The sequence below is a fragment of the Chrysochloris asiatica genome, unplaced genomic scaffold (assembly GCF_000296735.1).
Source record: "Chrysochloris asiatica unplaced genomic scaffold, ChrAsi1.0 scaffold00081, whole genome shotgun sequence".
In the NCBI taxonomy this organism is placed as follows: Eukaryota; Metazoa; Chordata; class Mammalia; order Afrosoricida; family Chrysochloridae; genus Chrysochloris; species Chrysochloris asiatica.
The window spans coordinates 12,088,449-12,109,765 of NW_006408599.1; the positions used below are offsets into that span (position 1 = coordinate 12,088,449).

At 50.0% G+C, this 21,317-nt stretch overlaps 1 protein-coding gene across 1 annotated transcript in view; it reads right to left on the reverse strand.

The window, feature by feature from the left end:
- Positions 1 to 21,317, reverse strand: part of COL27A1 (collagen, type XXVII, alpha 1) — a 152,514-nt gene that overhangs the window by 30,245 nt on the left and 100,952 nt on the right. Inside the window, exons 28-36 of the mRNA XM_006865693.1 lie at positions 16,868 to 16,921; positions 10,355 to 10,408; positions 9,775 to 9,819; positions 9,600 to 9,644; positions 9,248 to 9,301; positions 7,999 to 8,052; positions 7,223 to 7,276; positions 6,016 to 6,069; positions 3,888 to 3,941 (exon numbers count right to left, since the gene is read on the reverse strand). Coding sequence (XP_006865755.1) covers positions 3,888 to 3,941; positions 6,016 to 6,069; positions 7,223 to 7,276; positions 7,999 to 8,052; positions 9,248 to 9,301; positions 9,600 to 9,644; positions 9,775 to 9,819; positions 10,355 to 10,408; positions 16,868 to 16,921 — 468 coding nt within the window. The remainder of the gene's footprint in view (positions 1 to 3,887; positions 3,942 to 6,015; positions 6,070 to 7,222; positions 7,277 to 7,998; positions 8,053 to 9,247; positions 9,302 to 9,599; positions 9,645 to 9,774; positions 9,820 to 10,354; positions 10,409 to 16,867; positions 16,922 to 21,317) is intronic.

Genomic DNA, 21,317 nt, shown 5'->3' on the forward strand with positions numbered 1-21,317 from the left:
TATTATATATATATATATATAATTTCAACCCTTGCTTTAAAAAAAATGATTTGTTCTTAACAAATGGGAGGCTGGGGGTGGGCGAGTTAGGGATGTAATCAAGGTCGTCTTGGGACTTGAGGGGTTTGGGTCACCTGAGGTCATCTGGTTGGAAGGCTACCTTTGGCCTGGGATATATGAGCCAAAGGGACACTGGCTTTTCATGGCTCTCCATTTAACAAGCCACAAAAGCTTATCTCCAAGCTCCTTGTCTCATCGCTGGCATCCTCAAATGCTCCCAGGGTGAGGGGAAGGTTGGGCTCTGCCAGGATGGGGCACAGGTACTCCTTGGCACTGTGGTCTCAGCAGGTGCCATGGGGTGAAGCATGGGCAGTGGCCTTTAGAGCAGCATCCTCCTCCGAGCTGACAGGCCTGTGGGGCCCGTGGCTGGTCTCCATGTGTTTTCACTGTCACTGTCAGAGTCCTCAGGAGACAGCATGGAGTCGTGGGTAGAAGAAGAGGTGGGAGGGGGAGCAAGCTCGGAAAAGCAGAGTGCACCATTGGCAGTTTTCTTTCCTGGTGCCACACTTTATAAGGGACATTGATAAACTGGGCTGTATCCAGAGCAGGGCGTCCTGGTGTGTAGTGTGGCACTGTGGGTTAATGTGCTGAACTACAAAGTCGATTGAACCACAAGGTCAGTGGTTCAAGCTCACCAGCTGCTTCTTGAAAATCCTATACAGGTTTGCTATGGGTCAGAACCAACTTGACGGCACTTAACAACACCTACTACATCCAGAGCAGAGAGAGTAGGGTGTGGACATCATGGAATAGCAGAGTCTGGCTTGGGCTGGCTGGGAGAAGCACACAGCTTTAATAGACCAGGCCAGTAGACACTGTGAGTTCAGGAGGCTGAGGTGGGGGAATTGCTGGGGTGTTTCTAACTCAGGGAGGATTTTCCATGGATTGGTCCAGAGATGACAAGATGGGGGCTGGGTGGGTGGGTAGGGGGGACGACTCTGAATCTGTGAGAGTAGGTCTGGGCACCATGATGGAGCTGGAAGGCTGGTTTCTGAAGTTCCTTCCCATGGAGAAGTTCCGATTCCAAGCTCAGCCTGGCACAGAGACAGGGAGCTGGCCCAGGTGACACTAGACAGCTTCTCTGGCTCCAGGATCCCATTCTGACTTGCCATCCTAACCACCTGCTCTTCCAGCTCTCAGGGACAGGCAGCCTTTTCTGGTACTGGATTGGTTTGCTGTTGGGGTCCTAGCCTGGCTTCCTGAGCTCTGCCTGAGACCTCCAGGAACTGTCCAGACCCCCACAACCTGGATACTGCACCACTGGGGAGGGTGGCCTTGTACATCCTATGCACAATGGACTCTGGAGTGGGGGCATGGGGGTGTCTTGGAGAAACCCAGAATCCTAGGACATCTGTCACCCTTCAGAAGAGATTTACAACTGTCTAATTCAAGCTGCTCAATTTACAGGTGGGGAGACTGAGGCCCAGAGGGAGTTGGAAGACTATCATCATGTAGTAAGTCAATGGCAGAGCCTGGATGAGAAGCCAGTACTCCCGGGTCTTCCTAATCCCTTGATGCAAATAGGTAAGAGTTCAATCACTAGCCAAAAATGTTAGAATTCTGACACTTCAAAAGGCACCTCAGAAGAAAGACCTGGCAATCTGTTTCCTAAAGGTGACAGCCTTGAGAACCTCATGAAGCAGTTCTACTCCGCACACATGGGGTCATCAAGAGATGGATTCAACTGGATGGCACGTACAACATCTGCTTAGCAACAACACCTCTCTCACTATTGAGGGCACATTGACTAAGTTCAGATCTTGCAGCCAGCACTCAATAGCTGTGAGAACATAGGTAAGCACTGGTAAAACAAGGACCCGAGGGTCACTATGAGGATTGAAAGGGACAATCCACCTAGCACATGATATATTTTGGATAAAAGTTAGCTATTTTTCAAAGCATACGTTGGGTGCTTTTGCGTCCTTGCTGCCCATGATGCAGTTTGACTACAGGTAGTGACTTCATGTACATGAGTAAGAAAAGCTCCACAAGGTTTCCTCAGTCAAAGAATGGGCTGGGCACTTTCACATCCTTCATACACACAGTGTAAACTGAAAATTTGGATAACTCTCTTCAGTACATATGAAACAAACCAACTCGACGGCACTTAACAGCAACAACAACTTTAACACATGTATTTGAATAGAAGAATCTGTATGTTTTCTCAATCAAAGACTGTACTGAGAACATGTTTATCTTGTAAGAAACAAAGTACGTTGCAAACTAAGATAGTTCTCTTGCATTCATGGGAGAGTGTGTCTGCCTCCCATTAACTGGCTGTCAGCAAACTCAAGAGATAATGAGCATAAAAGGATCCTATTTCTTATAGAAAAGTGCTGTGCGCACCCTAGAGGTGTTATAACCCTGAAGGGCGATTCGAGGCAAACATCATGAAGAAGACAGATGCCCTCCTGGGGTTCACTGAGGACCAGTAACCTGGTCCGGAGGGAGTGAAAGTGGGAATCAGCAGGTCAAGGACTAAGGTAGACTTGGTTTTGCAAGAAAGGCTCTATGAGGCAATGAAGCCTGAAGGACACCCGTATCACCTCAGCAAAGACTCCAGAGAGAAGTGGGGTCTGCCACATAGTGCCTCAGTTTCCTCACCTCTCAAGCTCTGGTGGCACAATATTTAAACACTTGACTGCTAAGCCAAAGGCAAACAGTTCGGATCCACCAGCCACTCCCCAGGAGAAAAGACCTAGCAATATTACTGTAAAGATTGGTGGTGGTAGTCAGGTGCTATCGAGTTGGTTCCAACTCATAGACCCTGAATAGGTTTTCTGAGGCTATTTTCTTCACGAGAGCAGAACGCCTCATCTTTCTCCCATGGAGCGGTTGGTGAATTTGAACTGTTGACCTTGTGCTTAGCAGCCCAGCATGTAACCCACCACGCCACCAGGACTCACTGTAAAGATGACAGACAGCCTGGGAAAACCTATGGGGCAGCTCTCCTGTCACATAGAGTCAAATCAGTTGGATTTGACTTGTCAGCACACAAGAACATCAAGGTGTCTACCTCACAGGGTTGGTGGCAGAATTAAATGGGGAGGGGAGGAGGATGGATCTGTGTACAGTGACGACACAAGGCCTTGAGCCACCCTGTCCATCAGCATCACCACAGAAGGCAGCAGACACCAAGCAAAGGAAGGGGAAGGGCTGCCAAACACACCAGGCCTCTTGAGCCAGGGCCAGGTTGTGTCTGGGAACACAGCAATGACGGGGACAAAGAAGACAGATGGGGATAACAGACAGGGGTTGCTATCACCCTTGTAAGAAAAAAAACATCAAGGACAGCCAGGAAGATGAAGAAACTGCAGTCTGGACACTGGCTCACCCCCAGGACCCAGGGCACTGTGGAGGCAGTAGGGTGTGGAGGTAGGGGGAAGCTTTAAGCCTTAGGTGGCAGTTGGATCAGGCAGTGACATCTGAGGAGCCCTGCCACCCTGAGATTATGCAATTTGAGTCCTCTACTTACTTAGTTTAGCCAGATTGGTTTGAACCACAAAGCCTGCAGTTCAAACTCACCAGCTGCTCCTCAGAAACCCTAGACAGAGTCACTATGAGTTGGAACCGACTCCACAGCACTTAGCAACAACAGTTTAGTTTAGATGCAAGAATGAAGTCACAGACTTCGGTGCCAATAAGTCTTGGGTTTGAATGTTGGATTCTCTACTCTAAGCCATGGACCATGAGTGAATGAAGTCATCAGAAGGCAGATGGCTCACAGAGGAGAGCCCTACACTCTGAGGTCTGATCCCAGTGCTTGACGGGTCCCAGGAAGAAACTTGGGTTTGGGTGGGAGGGTAGTGGGGGCTGGGCATACTTACCTTCAACCCGTCAGGCCCTGTGGGTCCACTGTCACCCTCCAGGCCTGGCTCTCCCTAGAAAGAAGGATGAGGAAAGATGAGGGACATTACTGAGAAGAGCCCCCAGCCTGCTTTTACTTGCTCCCCTCTTTCTAGAACAGGACCCCAAGCTCCAGAAGGTAGCTCTGCAGGCAGTGGAGCCCCTAGAGGCCTTGGCACACAATGGGTGCACAGAAAACGGTAGTTAATTAATGAACAAGTGGGAGGGTTGAGGCATATGTCTTTTGCTCTCCAGAATGGGGGAACAGACCTCCAGACCACAGACTGCTCTGTCTTTCGGGTGGCGGGGTGGAAAATTAAATTAGATCAGGAGTTAGAAAGTCCCGATGCTGGAGCCACCCTGGATGGGTGGTGGTTGGAGCAGGGAGGCAGTACAACATAGGGTTAAGAATGGGCTTTACCATCGGAAAGACCTTAATGTCACTACTGGGTTTCCCATGCACTGGCTGTTTGACAACATGCAAACTACTTAGTCCCCAGGAGCATCTGTTTTCTCATCTGCAAAGTGGGGCTGATATGACTTCCTTTAGGGACCGCTGCAAGGCACAGTCTAAGCACCCCAAATATGGTGGTGTACTATTGGAATTGGAGAGAGTCCTCATGGAACTCTTTGGTCAAATTCCTTTTCTCAGATGCGGAAAGAGAGTCCTTCAGTCCACTAGCTAGTGTGGGAATGATATTGTCTGACCCTCAGCCAGGTTCCCTGCTTGGTCTTCCAGCTCCAAGGTTATGGCCCTGCACTCCTCAGTTTCTCAAGGTGACAGGCAAACTAAGTTTGAGTCTCTTCTCTGAATTCAAAGCTCATAACTGTTCAGAGTCTGAACTGGAAGGCCATCAGATGTAGGAATAACAAAGATGTGACAGGCATGTAGAGTCTGCCCTCTCTGTGCCCATGGCAGACATCACTAATCAATCCATTAGGCTGCACACTTTCTCTACTGTATTCTCAATGGCCTGAGAGAAGAGGCCAGCACACAGAGGGCATTGAATGAATGCTCACTGTCTTTCCTACTGAGCCTAGATGGAGCCTTGTTGTTGTTGTTAAGTACCGTGGAGTTGGTTCCGACTCATAGCAACCCTGCACAGGGTTTCCGTGGCTGTAAATCTTTATGGGAGCAGAATGCCTCATCTTTCTCCCATGGAACCGCTGGTAGTTTCGAACTGCTGACTTTGAGGTTGGCAGCCTGACTGGTAACCACTATGCTACTAGTGCTCCTTAGATGGACCCTTAGGGTCCTCCTTAATGTGACACTCCAGGTAGACTCTACCAACCAATTTCGGTTGACACACATGCTCTGCCATCTCAGCTGTCCAAGATCCAAGGTTATCCTCTCTTGCCCCGTGACTATCTCTTTTCATGTTTTAACATAGTTTGTGCAGAATCTGTTAATCATGAACTAGAAGTAGCATGAGGCATTAGAAAAAAGAAAGATGAGAATTGAGGAGGCTTTGGTTAGGGGCTCCCCCAAGATCTGTGGCCCATACTAACTTCCTCTGCCTCTTGGATTCCCCATGTATATGGTCTAGAAGATAGCTGCCCTATACACCTCACAGTGCCTTGGGGTCCACATTCAGGCAGGGGCCTTAAAATCAAGTGCAAAGCATAGAAAGATGAATATGATTTCATAATGTGTCTTAGAGAAGCGAAGCTTTGTGGGTTTCTTTTGGTAAGGGAACATTGTTACTTGGTTGGTTTTTGTTTTGTGCTTATAAAGGGTGATTGACAATAAAAGTGCACAGAGGTCAAGGAAATTTGGGGATCCTGAATTAGTCCAAGTGAAACCAGTTTCTTAATTGCAGGCCTTCTCAGAGTCTTGCAAATGCTATGTGCGGTTAATGTGTAAAAGAGAGCCCTGAGTTTGCAGTGAATCGTAAACAGTTTGACCACAGAATTGCTTTTCTGAAGAGCATTTCTATGTAGTGGAAATGCTAGCCTACAATGAACAAGGCTGTGGAGATTCGTGGTCTATTTGTGCCAGTGAGCTGAGGCTCAAGGAAGTTAAGGCCTTCCCTGTCCCCCTCTCTCCCTCAAGCACGCAATGAGACACTCCAGTGGTTTTCCATGGAGAATGAATTTGGTTCAACTTACCCGCTGCCCAACAAGGCCCTGCTCACCAGGGGCACCCAGGGGTCCAAGGTCACCCTAGGAGAAACCAAACACAAGTCCATCAGGGGTGAAGTCAGCCCTAGTCCTTCATGTCATTCCATTTTCAACAGCTCTAATTTGAAGTGGCTGGGGCACTTCCAAAGAACCCCAAACTAACTATAGCCCTTTTCCAAGTCAATCCTGGTCACATGGTAGACGGGTCATCAGGCTCACCACCATCATCACCCTCATCAACATGGCTAAAAACGTACACAATGCCATTCTAAGTACTTTTCTATGCCCACGCATTTAATTTCCACAACAGGAAGGTACCAATGATAGTCTTGTATACAGATGAAGACATTGAGGCACAAAGGGATGAAATAACTAGAAATTAGAGGGAACCTGTATAGTGCAAATGGCAAACATGCGACTAAACACTTCTCCGCTCTCCCTGAGAACTTTTGAGAAATGAGTGGGAGGCCCTAAAGCAGCCAGAATGTCACCTGAGCCCCAGAAGGGTCTTTCTTATCAATGATTTCCAAGATGTGTTCTCTTGCTGGTGTCTGGGAAACAAGGAGACAGACAGGGCTCTGAGCCCCCAGATCCATCCCAATAGGAATAATCCCATTTCTGTCTGTTTTATGTCCGAGTGGGTTTCTTCATTGTTGTTTCAGCAAAGGATTCTGGGACTAAGCCAAGTCTGATGGTCCCAAAGAGGTCCACCCCCCTTTTTGAATGGTAGAGAGATTCAGGCACAAGAGAACCTGCTCCAACAATGCCCTCAGGCAGCCCAGCATCACTCATCGCTGTGGGTCCGTAATGGAAGGCAGAGTCCCTTTCCAGTAGCAGAGCCGGGAGGAGGTTCTCCCAGAGCCCAGGGATCAATGGACGCCTGTTTCCCGGCAGGTAATGAGTGATACCGGCACTGAAATGCAGATGGTATCGATGGAGAATGGGAGGTATAGTTGCCTAGCATGGAGGCAGGGGCAGGTGCCAGAGAAAACATTGCCAGGCAGGGCCGGGGGCTCTGGGCCGAGTGGGCACCCCCTGCTGTGGCCACAGCCAGGTCCGGCTCCCCCACCACAAGCACAGAGAACCCATTATCCTGGGCACAAGAAAGGCTGGTTCTCTTCCGTCTGGAGGACATTGCTGCCAGCTGGGAGCTGGTTTTAACAAGTCATGTTTCTCTTCTTTCATCCCTGCTCACCTTCATCCCAGCTTCTCCAGGAAGGCCCAGTTCTCCCACTGGCCCTGGCGGCCCCTGCACAAAAATGCCATTGGTCACTCCTAGAGCAAGGGCTGGCCCCTAGTAGGAAGGGAGGGGGGTAGGCCTCAGTTTCCTGCAAGCTTTGAGCTGGGGCTGGGTGAGAGGGTGGTTGGGCCCAGGCTGTCTGACTCTGGCTGCCCAGTGCCTGTGAAGCTCTGTCTCCCCAGGAGCGTGGTTTACCACATGAGGAGCCCTCGGAGGAAATTTCCTGATTCACATAACACAGTGGGGAGCCAATGGATGCCATGCTGGGCTGAGCGACCCCAGCCCTTCTCTCTGCAGACAGGCCAAGAGGACCAGGACAGGAGGGGATCCTGGCTTCTCCCCATGGGCATAACTGCAGCCTTACATAACCCCCAATATCCCGTTTTATCCTCAGGGGTAGGAGGAAGGGGGAGGGGTGTCTAAATCCTCCCAAGTCCTTTGCTGCTTGACCCTAAGAGGACTAGTTCTTTGATCACACCTCTGTGCTGGGGTGCAGTCCAAGTTGGGGGCGGGGGTCACTGCTGCTTTCCATGATACAGACAGAGAGGAACTGCCAACTGGGAGCCAGCTTCTTGCCCTGTGCCACCAGGGCAGAGCTACCCTCCAATCTGCAGCACATAGGACAAGACTGTCTCCCCTGCCAGGGCACAGAGTGGCAGACAGGGACCTTGAGGTAGGGGGCTGGGAGGGACTGTACATCCCCAACAGTACAAGGGGCCCTCCGCACTCACCTTGGGTCCCATCTCTCCTGGGGAACCGATTGGTCCCTGTGGACCCTGAGGGCCCTAGAAGATAGACAGACACACAGACAGTTGGGAGAAGCCCTCTTCGAGGCGGGTGAGGGCCTAGGGGTTCCACATAACATCCCATGGAGAGTCATGGAGTCTGCAGTTTCTCCTTCTCGATGTTTCCATCTCTCCCCTCCAATCCATTCTGTATACTCTACTCATTTCCTCAATCCCAGTAGGGCTCACTCCTGTTCAGAAACCCTGAAGCTCTCGAGTCTTGCTCACTGTTTCCTCTGCCTTTTGTTGTTAAGTGCCGTCGAGTCGATTCCGACCCATAGCAACCCTGTATAGGGTTTCCAAGGAGCAGCTGGTGAGCTTGAACAGCCGACCTTGCAGTTCAAATGGTTTTGCAGTCTGGCGCATTAACCCATAGCGCCACACGTGGAAGGGCCTAAAACCCATTCACCTCTAGAAATCTGCTCCCAATGCCACCCCCAGACTTCTAATCTACTAGGCAACTGCTCTGGGCCTCAGGAAGTGGGAATAGAGCGGTGGCCTGGGGACCAAATTCTCTTCCACCTTGCGTACTCCTCAGAACCCTAAGCTAGGTCCCCTTCTCTCTACTCAGCACAAGGCCAGTCCCACCACCCTCCACAGCCTCTCATGTTGTTGTTGTTAACTGCCATTGAGTCAGTTCCAACCCATAGCAGCCCTGGAAATGGTTTCTGAGGAGCGACAGGCGAGTTTAAACCGCCAACCTCGTAGTTCAAAACAACCTTGCGGTCCAGTTCTTTATCCCACAGTGCACACCAGGATTCCCTTTCATGGGTCTCCCTAAACCCGAGTTTGTCCCAAATCCATCTTGTTAATCTATTCTAATCCTTCCTTCCTCCTGATTCTTTGTTTCCTCCTTCATTTTACATGGTGTTGAGACCTCTATATACATTTTCTCATTTAATCTTCAGAATGGCAAGGTAGACAATTATCCTCGTTTTGCTGGTAAGAACACTGAGACTGGATGGAGGCAGGGCGAACTTAGACTGGAACCCAGGTCTCTTGAGTCCCTGTCTAGCGCTCTCACGCTCTCTTCACCTCCCCAAATCCTGTCCCATCAGGGTGGTGGTGCCCTAGGACTGTCTCCCTCTAGATTCTCTCCTTGCCTGACCACATGGTTCACACCCTCAGATGGGTGACCCACCTGACACCAGCTTGCCAGCGATACCAACACAAAAGAGGAGGAAAGGACACTTACCGGTTCTCCTGGGAGGCCCTTGGTGCCTGGAGGACCTGAGGGACCCTGGATGCCCTGAAGAGACCAAAGAAGACCTTAATCCCTCCAGGGCCTTCCCCAGACTGCCAGTCCCCTTGGCCTCAGTAGAACTTATGACAGTGTTCTACTCTCCTACCCCATGTGACAGAGGAGAAGACAGACTCAGAGATGGGGGGAGACATGCTGGCAGGTATTTGGTGCAGGGACCAGACATCTAGAGCTTTTAGGGTCTCCACAAAAGATGGGAACTTGGTTAAAGTGGCTACTGTATGCACCCACCCACCCACCCACTCATAGTCCCATGTAGAAAATTCCAAGAACTGGTACTACTTACAGGAAAGCCTTGAGGGCCTGCGTACCCTCGGTCACCAGACGCTCCCTGGAAGCACATTTGGGGTTTTTAGGGGTTGAAGGCCAGGGCAGGCTGTGGGAGATCCTCACCTCAAAGATGGAGTAGAGAGGAGCCTGAGGGGCCTGGCCTTCTGGTGGGAGGGGAGTTAGGGGCATACCTGCTGCCCAGATTGGCCCGGTCTGCCCTGTGGTCCTGGAGGGCCCTGAAAGGAGCAAAGCACATGAAAGTGGGGAAGACCCTTCATAAAGAATGATGGTTCCCCCACTGCCCCCACACACTTCACCAGGAGAGATGAAAGGAACTGAGAGATCACAGCGTCCCGCCAGTTCCCATTGCACAGGTGGGAAAACTAAGGCCCAGCAGGGTGAGTGGCTGTTCCTATTGATGGGGCTGCCAAAGGCAGACAGGGTTTCCAGGGTCTGGGAGGAGGGCTGCACTTGCTCCCACTCTCACCCTTGATCTTTCTCTCGCTCACACACTGTCTCTCAGGACCACTGTCTTGCTCTGTGTTCTCTGATCAGCCCTGCTCCTGCATGCTGAGCTTGAGGGAGGACTAGGAGTGTGGAGGAGTTGAGCTCTCGGGCCCTCAACCCCTTACCCCGACCCAGTGCCTGCCCTCCAGACCCCCTGTAGTCTCTGAGGGGCTGGTGTTGAGGAAGGTGAGAGTGTTGGCTTCTGGAATTCCTGACCCAGTGGGGTGGGAGGAAAAGCAAACTATGGGGGTGGGGGGGCAGTACCTTCAGGCCTCTGGAGCCTGGCTCCCCAGCTGTTCCATCTGGTCCACGGGGGCCCTGGAAAAGGAAAAAGGGACTAGCATAGTGGACAGCAGGGGTCTCCCTTGGGCTGGGAACCAGAAGAGTGGGGCAGCTCAGAGCCTGGTCTTTTACTGCACAAGCCTGGGGCTCTCCTCTCCTCCACCTCCTGCCCATTCCCATCCTAAAGCAGGTCACCCTATGCAAAGTGTTGGCAAGAGTGGACACAGCCAGAGCCCCTTCCCTTTAGGAATGGTGTGGAGTACCATTAACTCTTTAGACTCTAAGGGCCAGCCATCTGACCCATTTCAAAGATGTAAAAACTGAGGGCCAGAGTTGAGAAGCATTTGCCCTCGTTTCTACAAACTCCTCTAGTTAGTCACTAGAGCACACACAGGGTGGGAACATGTTTGCAGCAGGGCACACTAGAAAGAGTAGAATGGGGCCACAGCTCACGGGGCTGACAGAAGGATGTAAGGAGGGTCTGGTTGTACTCAGATGTGTGAAGCCAGGACCATCTTCAGCCAGATGTGTAAATTAATCTTGCCCCCCGTGACAAAAGAAGAGCTATGGGAGGAGGGCTTGGGACAGGGTATGGGGTGAGTGCAGTGCAGAGCCAGGCAGCCCCACCACCCTACAGGTAGAAACACTAAGGCCCAGTCAAGAGCCATTAACACATTAGCAGTTAGTACTGGCCTCCTGGACTCCTGGTGTGGTGCTGTACGATCAGCACTGGACTGCAAACCATAAGGCTGGCAGTTCAAACCCACCAGCTGCTTCTCAGAAACCCTATACAGGGTTGCTATGAATTGGGACTGACTCGATGGCACTTAACAACACTGGACTGCTACCCTAAAGGTCAGCAGTTCAAACCCACCAGCACTCCACAAGAGAAAGATGTGGCTGCCTGCGTCTATAAAGATTTACAGCCTTCAAAACCATATGGGGCAGGTCTACTGTGTCCTGCATGGTAGCTAGGAGTAATGATCGATTCATCAGCGATGGGTTTGGAGCCCCATGTGCCCCCTCCATGGGACACAATGGGTTACAGTCTCCTGGAAAAGGACCCATGGAAGGTGGTTGTTCTGTGGGGGTGGGAAGAAGCCAGAGTTGGGGAGACAAAGGGTTCTGTGAGAGAAGCTGGTCCTTCTCCACTACCTGAGACCTAACCAGGGAAGACCCCACAAGTGGGATGAGGAATGAAAAAATCAACAAGGAGACAGTCATTTAAAAATTGAATAAGGCCTGAGATGGAGACAGAGAAGATGACATGAAGAGATGGAGTGGCTGAGGACTTGAGATCCAGGGAGGGAAGGGAGCTGTGTGCTGAGGACCGTGGGGGGAGGGGAACCTGAGGGGTATAACCTTTAGTTGGGTGATGATGCATGGACAGGATGGTAACTATGGCAATGAAATGATGTATGCTAGAATGAGTGTAAAGCTAATGTTCCCCCATGTAAACTATCCCAGTTAAAAAATTAAAAATTGAATAAGGAAAATTTCAATTTAACTCTAATAAAGTCCCTTGCAATTAACCAACTGCCTGGAAATCCCACTACTTCAATTCCACCCTAGGGTCTTAAATAGCACTTCACTAAGTAAGGCCCGAGTAGCAGACCACCGGGCCTGAGACATTGCTTCACTGGCTTTCCTGGACGAGGAGGCACAGTGGTGGTGATGGCTGTGGAGTCAGTTTCAACTCATAGCGACCCTGTACAGGGTTTCTGAGGCTGTAAATCTTTACAGGAGCAGAAAGCCTTATCTTTTTCCCATGGAACAGCCAGTAGTTTCGAACTGCTGACCTTGCAGTTCGCAGCCCAATTCGTAACCACTATGCTACCAGAGGTCCTTCGTGCTCAGGAAATGCTTTGCTTCAGGAATCAGCAACTGTTCCTTTCTGTGCCTGTCATCTTAGTTCCGAAATGATTCCCTCAAGGCAGGGCAGCTCAGCACTTGGTATACAACATGCACTCAATAATGGCTAGTTTCTGTGCCTGCCTGGCTCTGCCAAAGAAGGCTGCGGGCTCCCCAGGGGCAGGGACGGGAGTGGCTTAGCAAACTGGATCCTGGAAGTTTACTTGCATTATGTCACATAGAATTGACTGAGATTTTTCGGATTTAAGACAAGGTTTAATTAACTCCTGAACAAGCATCTCTTCTGGGCATTAGAGGGCTTGGGTGTTAGTCCTCATTCTGCTGCCAAGCTAAAGTGTGCCCTGAGGAAAGGACTTCTCATCCCTGGGTGGGGTCTCAGGCTCACATGCCCACTGGCAGCCCATGTGTTAGACTGAACACCTGGAATCAGGAGATGGAGTCAGAATGGGTTCCAGGTAGCAAAGGACAGAGACTGAGTGGATGGGGGCAGCCCAGCCCATCCAGGAGAGGATTTTTGTCTCTAGCTGAGTCATGGAATTCTCTGGAAATGAGCATCTCTGGGCAGGGAGGGAAGACCAGTGGAGTTGAGGATTGAATCTCACAGCACCCTTCTTATTCCAGGAACCAAAGCTATACGGACAAAGGTTATACGATCTACTACTAGTAATAGTAATAATAATAACCTTCGTTGCTGTTGTTAAGTGTTGTGGAGTCAGTTGTGGCCATAGCAACCCTGTATAGGGTTTCCAGGGAGCAGCTGGTGGGTTTAAACCACCACCCTTGTGGTTCAAGTAATAATAATCATGGCAGCAGCAGACATAGTGAAAGTCATCCTCATCTTACAAATAAATAAACAGGCTCAGGGCACAAGTGACCCAGCTCAAGGTCATAAGGGAGTAAATGAAGGAGCCAGAATCTGATACCAAGTCGGCTGATGCCCGTTCTTTAACATCACGACCTGTCAGTCTGTCACTGTTTATCAGGTGGCATGAGCCCCTGGGTCACAGCAAGTGTGTAAGTCAGGGTCTAGAGGAATCTGTCAGAAGGATGCAGAGTTGGATAGGGTGTTGGAGAAGACCACCTCTAAAATTCCTGCTATTGGGAGAATCCACTGTCTCCTGGGAGCACCCATGAATGAGCTCAGGGAGAAGTTGGGCCCGGTTTGGAGGGAAGAGGGGCAACCTTCTCTGTCTGGAGGGAGTGGGGGGATGGGACAACAGCCACCACCTCTCCTCAGTTCCAAGTGCAGGGAAAGGAACCAGGGCGGTGCACACTCTGACCCTTGCTTTGGGCTGCTCTGCATCCCGCTCCCTGGAGGCAGGCCTGGGTTTCATTCAGAGCCACATGTCCACTCCTCTGTCTGCTCCCCAAGGAAGATGTTTGCAATCAAGACCAGCTGCCAGCCAGGCCTGGGGTCAGGCTCAGTGGGAGGGGTTGACTAAACGTGACCCCTTGCCCAGGACAGAAAATCAGGCTGACCAAAGCTCTTGTGTAAAAGAAGCAGATGACTCAGAGAAAATGTGCGTGAGCTGAACACCTACTGTGTGCAGATGCTCTAGGAGGTGTTTACTGTGTGCAAGGCACTCGTTAAGGGATTTGATCCCCATGGGCATCTGACAGCAGGTTGGCTCTGTTACTAATTCATTTCACAGAGGACAAACCAGAGGCTTAGAGGGGAGAAAGTCAGCCGTACAGGGTCAAATACAAAGCTCCAGGGTTGCGGCTCCCTCTGTTGTATTCTAACCCCCACGCCCATGAGCAGAGTGGAGTCAGAATCTCACATCCCTACTGAAGGAGGAACTAAAGACACCCATGAATGATGGGGGAACACCTCATGAGGTTAAGATACCAGGCTGAGGGATCACCACTAGGAAGTGGGGAAGCTGAGACTTGCCCCCAAGGTCCACACTTTCACCTGGGCCCAGACACTAATCAGTAGTCTCTCCCATTCTGTCAAGGGCTGAAGTCAGTGTCCCTGTCTTTCTCTAGGCCTCTGCCCCTTACTACTCATTTTTCCCAGGAGGAGGGGGTAGACAGCAGGGTCTACCTCACACATGGACAGAGAAGAAGGCAGAGCCCCACTGCAGATATCTGAGCCCTTTCCCCATACCCTGCACATGTGGGGAAACTGAGGCCCAGAGAGCAGCAATGCACTCAGATGAGCAGGAGTTATTACGGGGACTTGTCCAGACTCAAGCTCATTCACAGGCACTGGGGGTGCTCCTCAGCCCTTACCTCACTCACCCCATCTATGGAGTGACCCCTGTTAGGCAGAAGATCCAGGGGTAATCCCACAGGGTTTTTTTGCTTTCCTGCTAAACCTGGTGGGAGGGAGAAGGCTAGGTTTCCTGATGCCTTCCCCCTTCCTCAGAATACGAGACTTTGATATGGTAGGAGCCAGGGTTCTCTACGCAGCAGAAACATTCTTGAAGCCCCTGATGGAGAGGGGTGGTAGAGACAGGTGTGTGTGGTGGGGAGCAGTAGATGGGAGGGAGGCTGAGTTTCAAATCTGGGATGGGGATGAGGACCAGGCCCTCAGCTGCTCACCCTCCTGCTCAGGCTTCCTGGGGCAGGAGGAAAGGTGGAACCTGCCTGCCCAAGGGCCTCAACTCCTTCCCCAGGATACGGCTCATAGGCTCATCGAGGGGCCCACCGAGCCAGAAGAATGCCTCTTAATCTCCCCTCACTGCAGCCTGCTCACACCATCTGGTTCAGGGGAAATTTTAAAACCACTTGAAATCCAGCCAAGAGGAGAAGAAGAATCACAGAACCCAGGCACAGAGCTTGGTTACTGGGCCGAGGCTGCCTACTCTACCTGGGTCACCTGATTCCCTCTGTGCACAGCTGGGGGCAGAAAGTTGTTGCATCAGCCCTCCCGGCAAACCTAAAAACAGGGCTGGATTCAGTGTGCAAAACAGCCAGTTTCCATGGGTTCAAATCCCAACTCTGCTACTTCCTAACTGTCCAAGGGGACTTCAAAATTTCCATGGAAAGATTCCATCTTTTAATTCCCTTTCTCCACAAACATTGTGAAGTTCCCTCATATAACCGGAGGCATGTTATATGTCCTTCAGTTTCTTCATCTGTAAAACAGGGACAAGAACAGCACCTGCCTTATAATGTTGAGGATGAAATGAGCCCACGCATGTGATGAAATAGTGTTTGGGTACGTGGTTATTGTGTGCTGTTGAGGTGATCCTATATGACACTATAGAACTGCTCCATGAGGTTTTCTAGGCTGTGATCATGACAGGAGCAGATTGCCAGGTTGTTTCTCCCTTAGAGTGGCTGGTGAGTTTGAACCGACAAACTTTCTGTTGGCAGCCGAGCGCTAAACCACTGCACTACCATGGCTCCTTTGGTGCAGAGTAAATCCTAGCAATTATCCTGAACACCACACTCAGGCCCAAAATAGAAAACTCAAAAAACAAAACCAGTTGCTGTAAAGTCAATTCTGAGTCAGAGAGACCCATGTGTGTCAGCGTACAACTATGCTTCATAGCATTTTCAACTGCTGATTTTTTAGAAATAGATCTCCAGGACTTTCTTCTGAGGAGCCTATGAGTGGATATGAACCACCAGCCTTTTGTTTAGTAGGTGAACACTTAATCGTTTACCAAACCTGGGGACTCTGGGCTCAGATCAGCTCGTGCTTAAACCCCCTGTGGCTCCCCATCACGCCTGGAGCAGTCACTGGTGTAGCTGTGATTTCTAAGGTCCTGCCTGGTTTGACCACCTGTCTCAGCCTCGTATCTCTCCCTCTGTCCCTCTGTTGAATAATGGGGTCCCTAAAACAACAAGGAGCTCTGGTAGCGTAGTGGTTACGAATCGGGCTGCGAACCTTAAGGTCAGAGGTTCGAAACTACCAGTCGCTCCGCGGGAGAAAGATGAGGCTTTCTACTCCCGTAAGGATTTACACCCTCGGAAACCCTGTACAGGGTCGCTATGGGTCGGAACCGACTCGACGGCACTTAACAAACAAACAAAAAAAACAACAAACACCCACACGCTTTCTCCCCTTAGGCTTCTATTCTACTGGTCCCTCTGCCTGGGATATGGAATTCGTTCAAGCACTGCCATCTTCCAGAAGTTTCCCTGACATACTGCCCAGGTGAGGTGCCTCCTCTGGGCTCCCAAGCTGCATATGCTGCCACCATCCAAGTGCCGGTGACGATGTATATATCATCTGCTAAACTGACTACATGACCAACTGAGTCGTGAGGCCAGACAAAGGTCACTTCTATCCTATTCTCTACAGTATCCACAATGCCTATAACAGTGTGTGGCACACAGTTGGCACATTGCTGTTGTTAAGTGCTGTTGACTCGGTTCCAACTGATAGTGACCCTGTATAGGTTTCCTGAGGAGCAGCTGGTCTTTTGAACTGCCTACCTTGCAGTTAGCAGTCCAGCACTTATCCTACAGTGCCACACCAGGACTCCATGTGACACATAATAGGCACTAAATAAATGCTGGTTGAAAGAATGCATAAATAAACCATAAATACAAAGAGCCCACTGTGCCCACTGGATGGCAAGGCAGGAAAGATGGAAGGGTCCTGGAATCCATCCCAAGTGTGTTTCTGCCAGTGCCAGCCCTCAGGGGCCGGTTGGCCCAACTTACCTGGTGTCCCTTGGCTCCCCTCATGCCTGGTGGGCCTCGAGATCCTGAAGGGCCCTGTGGAGAGGAGCAAGAGTTTGGAGAAGCCCCTTTCAGGGAGAGAGTGTGATGCTGAGAGCTAGAAGCTTGGGCAATGTTGGAAGGCCTGTAGCCTCAGACAGCTATTCAGGAGCTGTCCCTGTCTAGGCCCCAGCAGGCTCCACATCCCAGGACTTAGCAGCTGACCAATTGGGAGAGGTGGCTGACACGCCATAACCCTGGGCACTAGAGAAGGCATCGGAAGTGGGTCTCAACCTTTCCTGGGAATCCAGGTAGCCAAGAAGGCTTCTTAAATAAGCCATTTCCTCTTCTTCATCTCAAAATGGCATTCCTGACACAAATCAACTTCTCTTTTTGTCCACCATCAGTAGGAATTCAGAAATCAAAGTTCTGTCCTTTACCCCACCCTGACCCAAATATAATCTTAAATCATCCAGAAAACTCTGACCAGAGTAAAACGGATGAAGAACCTAGAATCACAAGATGAGCTTGAGGATTGGTCAAAAAAAGGAGGGAAGGAGTGAAACTGGCAGAGAAGTGTGTGTGTGTGTGGGGCAGACAGAAAAGGCAACAGGACCTGGCCAGAGAAGAGAGAAGGTGCCCCATTATCTTGGTTTGATGAAGGAATAGAAAGAAGAGGACCAAAGGGAGAGAGGGAGAGACAACATTTCTTCTGTGAATTCTCAGCACCTGGCTGGCCCATCACAGACACTGGCCAAGTACTTAGGAATCTGCTGAATGAACAAATAAGCATATGAACAAATGAAGAGAATAGAAGGGTAGAGAGAAAGAGAAAAAAGGCAGAGAGGAAGCAGGCTACCCTACTGCCCAATTTCCCTGTGCTTTCAGGTCCAGTTCTGTCTGTTGAAAGCAGCTGTACCGCAGAGGCCCACCAGGACCCCTGTGACAGTTCAGGCACCTTCCAGCCCAGCAGCGGTGATTCTCAGACTGAGCATGCTCCTTTTACAAGGAAGGGGTGGCTTCGTCCCACTTGGAATACCAAGGAGAAGGCTGGTATTTATTTCTGGTTTGGAGCCTCAGAAATAAATCCGTGCTGTTCCCATTGCTCTTTCTCAGGCAGATCTGACTCCGGGATGGTGGGGAAAGGGAAAAATGGTGATTTTACAGAAGGCAGTCAGTGCGTCACTGGGGAGTTTTCTGCAGCCAAGTGTCTACTTAAAGCAGCAGAGTGTTGTTGTTGTTATGTGCCGTGGAGTCGGTTCTGACTCGTAGCGACCCTGTACAGGGTTTCCGAGGCTGTAAATCTTTACAGGATCAGAAAGCCTCATCTTTCTCCCACGGGACAGCTAGTAGTTTTGAACTGCTGACCGTGTGATTCGCAGCCTGATTTGTAACTACTATGCTACGGGCTTAAAAGAGCAGGTGGTAGCAACCACTCTGAGTTTTGTTCCATATTTTCTCCCACTCTTTCCAAGACTCACGTTAAAAGGTCTTGGAAAGAGTGGGAGAAAATATGGAACAAAACTCAAAATCATAAAAAAAGAACAGAACTACTGGTAGGGACTGGTGGAACCCTGAGACTATGGCCTCTGGTCACCCTTTAGGTCTGGAACTGAACTCACCTCCACCTCAGCCCCGCCGCTTGCTTAATTTTCAGCTAAGCAATAGATACATATAGAGGGTGAGGTATTCATACCATAGAATGGTCAACCATTTGAAATCAAAAGGCCAGCATTTGCAAAAGGATGCAATTCAGCCAGGGAGGGAGAGAAGGGCCAAAGGAAACAGGAAACAAAGAGAGGAAGTGGGATAAGTGATGTTACACTGAGAGGACGGCAGTAGTTGAGATGAAACAAAGTGTGTGAATGAGAGGACGGCAGTAGTTGAGATGAAACAAAGTATGTGAATTGTTGAATTTAAGTAAAGCTGATGTTCTGCTCTGTAAACCCTCACTCAATTCACAATAGAATGCTAAAAAGAGAGACACCAAGCAGCAGGTGGTAGCACCAAGGCCCTGGGTTCAAATCTCAGCTTTGCTACTTACTCATCATGTGCTTTTAGATAGGATAGTTAAACTCTTTGGGACTCACTTTCATCATCTATAAAATGAGAATAAGAGAATCTCAACCTCCTAGAGTTGCTGGGGAAATAATGTGGAAGGCTCTTAGTCAAAACTGGCAATTGGCTGTCTCAAAAAGGGAGGGGACAGAAACCTGGATGCCAGTTTCAGCTCTGGTCACTGGATGACCCTGGGCAGATTACAGAACATCAGTCTCCCCTCCTCCCTAATGGGGAAGATTATCTTGGCTGACCTCTATGAACTGCTGGAGACCATGGAAGTCAATGGGATTGGAAAATGGGAAAATGCCAGTCAGATGTGAAAAGTATCATCAGAAATGCCACTTTAATGGTCCTACTAATAAGAGTGGCTGTTATCAGACCTAACAAATGGTAATATTGTTGTTAGGTGGTGTCCAGTCATTTCCAAATCACAATGACCCTGTATAGGGTTTCCGAGACTGTAAATCTTTACAGGAGCAGAAAGCCATATCTTTTGCCCTCAGAGTGGCTTGTGGGTTTGAACTGCTAACCTTGTTAGCAGTCCAATACTAATGCTACACAGCCACCAGCTTTAATTATTATTGTTGTTGTTGCTAAGTGCTATTGAGTCAGTTCTGACTGATAGTGACCCTGTATAGGGTTTCCATGGAGCACCTATTGGGTTTGAACCGCCGACCTTGCAGTTAGCAGTCCAGTGCTTATCCTACAGCATCACACCAGGACTCGGAGCAGCTGGTCTTTTGATCTGACTGATAGTGACCCTGTATAGGGTTTCCATGGAGCACCTATTGGGTTTGAACCGCCGACCTTGCAGTTAGCAGTCCAGTGCTTATCCTACAGCATCACACCAGGACTCCAATTCTTCTTATTATTATTTGTTGTTGTTAAATGCTGTCAAGTCAGTTCCCACTCATAGTTTCCAAAGCTTAAATCTTTGTGTGAAAAGAAAGCCTCATCTTTCTCCCGAGGAGCAGCTTGTGGGCTCAGGCAGCTGACCTCGTGGTTTGTAGTCCCTTATTGTACAAATCCACTGCGCTGGCTTTATTATTAGTATCACTCTTAAACACTCAGTATATGCAAGTGGAGTCCTGGTGTGGCACTGCAAGGTCGGTGGTTCAAACTCACCAGCAGCTCCTTGGAAACTCTATACAGGGTTGCTATGAGTCAGATCCAAATTGATAGCACATAACAATACCAACAATATGCAAGTAGTTTGGTAAGTGTTACATCATCATCATGCACTGTATCTTCGTTTCCCACTACAGTCTCTCAATGAAGGTTCTTTTACTCTGGAAACGGAAGCTCACAGAAGCTAAGAGTGTTGCCAACAATCACACAGCTTGTAAACAGGGGTACCAGGATTTGACCCTACATGTATCTGATTTTATGAAATTGGGTTTTTGGATCTCTGTACTGCCCTGTTTCCTCAGGGGCACTAGGGGCAGCTGGCTGGCTGGAAGGAACCCCAACAGGTCCAAAGGATCAACCACACTGATCAGATCAACTGTTAACAGGAGTGGTGGTGAGGGTTCCAACAGCCATCTGACAGCAGGCGGCTGATTGCATGAAGTCGGAGGTAACGGATTGGATGGATGGAAGCACTGAGGCCCTCTGAGAAGAACCTCTCATTAGCAGTAAGCCAGAAAGGAGGGTCTGAGATCCATCTCAGCATGCTTCCGGTCTGCCAGATTCTGACATCCATATTTGGCTGACACATCCTGTGACTAAGGAACTGCGGGAAGTCAGTAGGGTCACAGCAGGGCTTTATTAGGGAGGGGTGTCATAGGACTGTACCTCCTTTCTAAGGGCTGATCGGGGATGTCCCCACTTCTAGTTTCCACATCTCCTACACCTTCCATTTTATCCCCACAACTCGCTTCTAGTCCTTTCTCCTCACACTGGCCAGAAGAGGACAGAGAGGCTCTGGGAAGCTGAGCAGCTGGGCCCAGGAGCTAGAATGTGATGATGTGTTCCAGGCATCCCTGTCCCCGCCCACCCTGATGGGCACCTGTCATCCATCTCTAGAAACATCTGGGTCCTGGTGCTCAGCTTCCTGGGGACACTGCAGAGGGCAGATGGACAGTGGCATTTGGCTGGATAGGCTAGGGTGCGGGATTCCATGCTGGACACTGTAGCTCACCACCCAAACCCCACCCACCAGAATCCAGATCCTGCTGTCTGTTTCCACCAGTCCCACTTTCAAGTCTCTATCCCCTCCAGTCTCAGCCCAGATACACGTGCCACCCCATCATAAACAAGGGACAGAACATGTCACTGGGAGTCCAAATGCTGGCTTCTGAGCCATCTTTGCATCATGGGGTACCCAATAACCTCCTTCTTTGATGGTGGTTACTTGTGTTCCCACTTCTTGTCCCTGCTCTAGTTCCTGTCC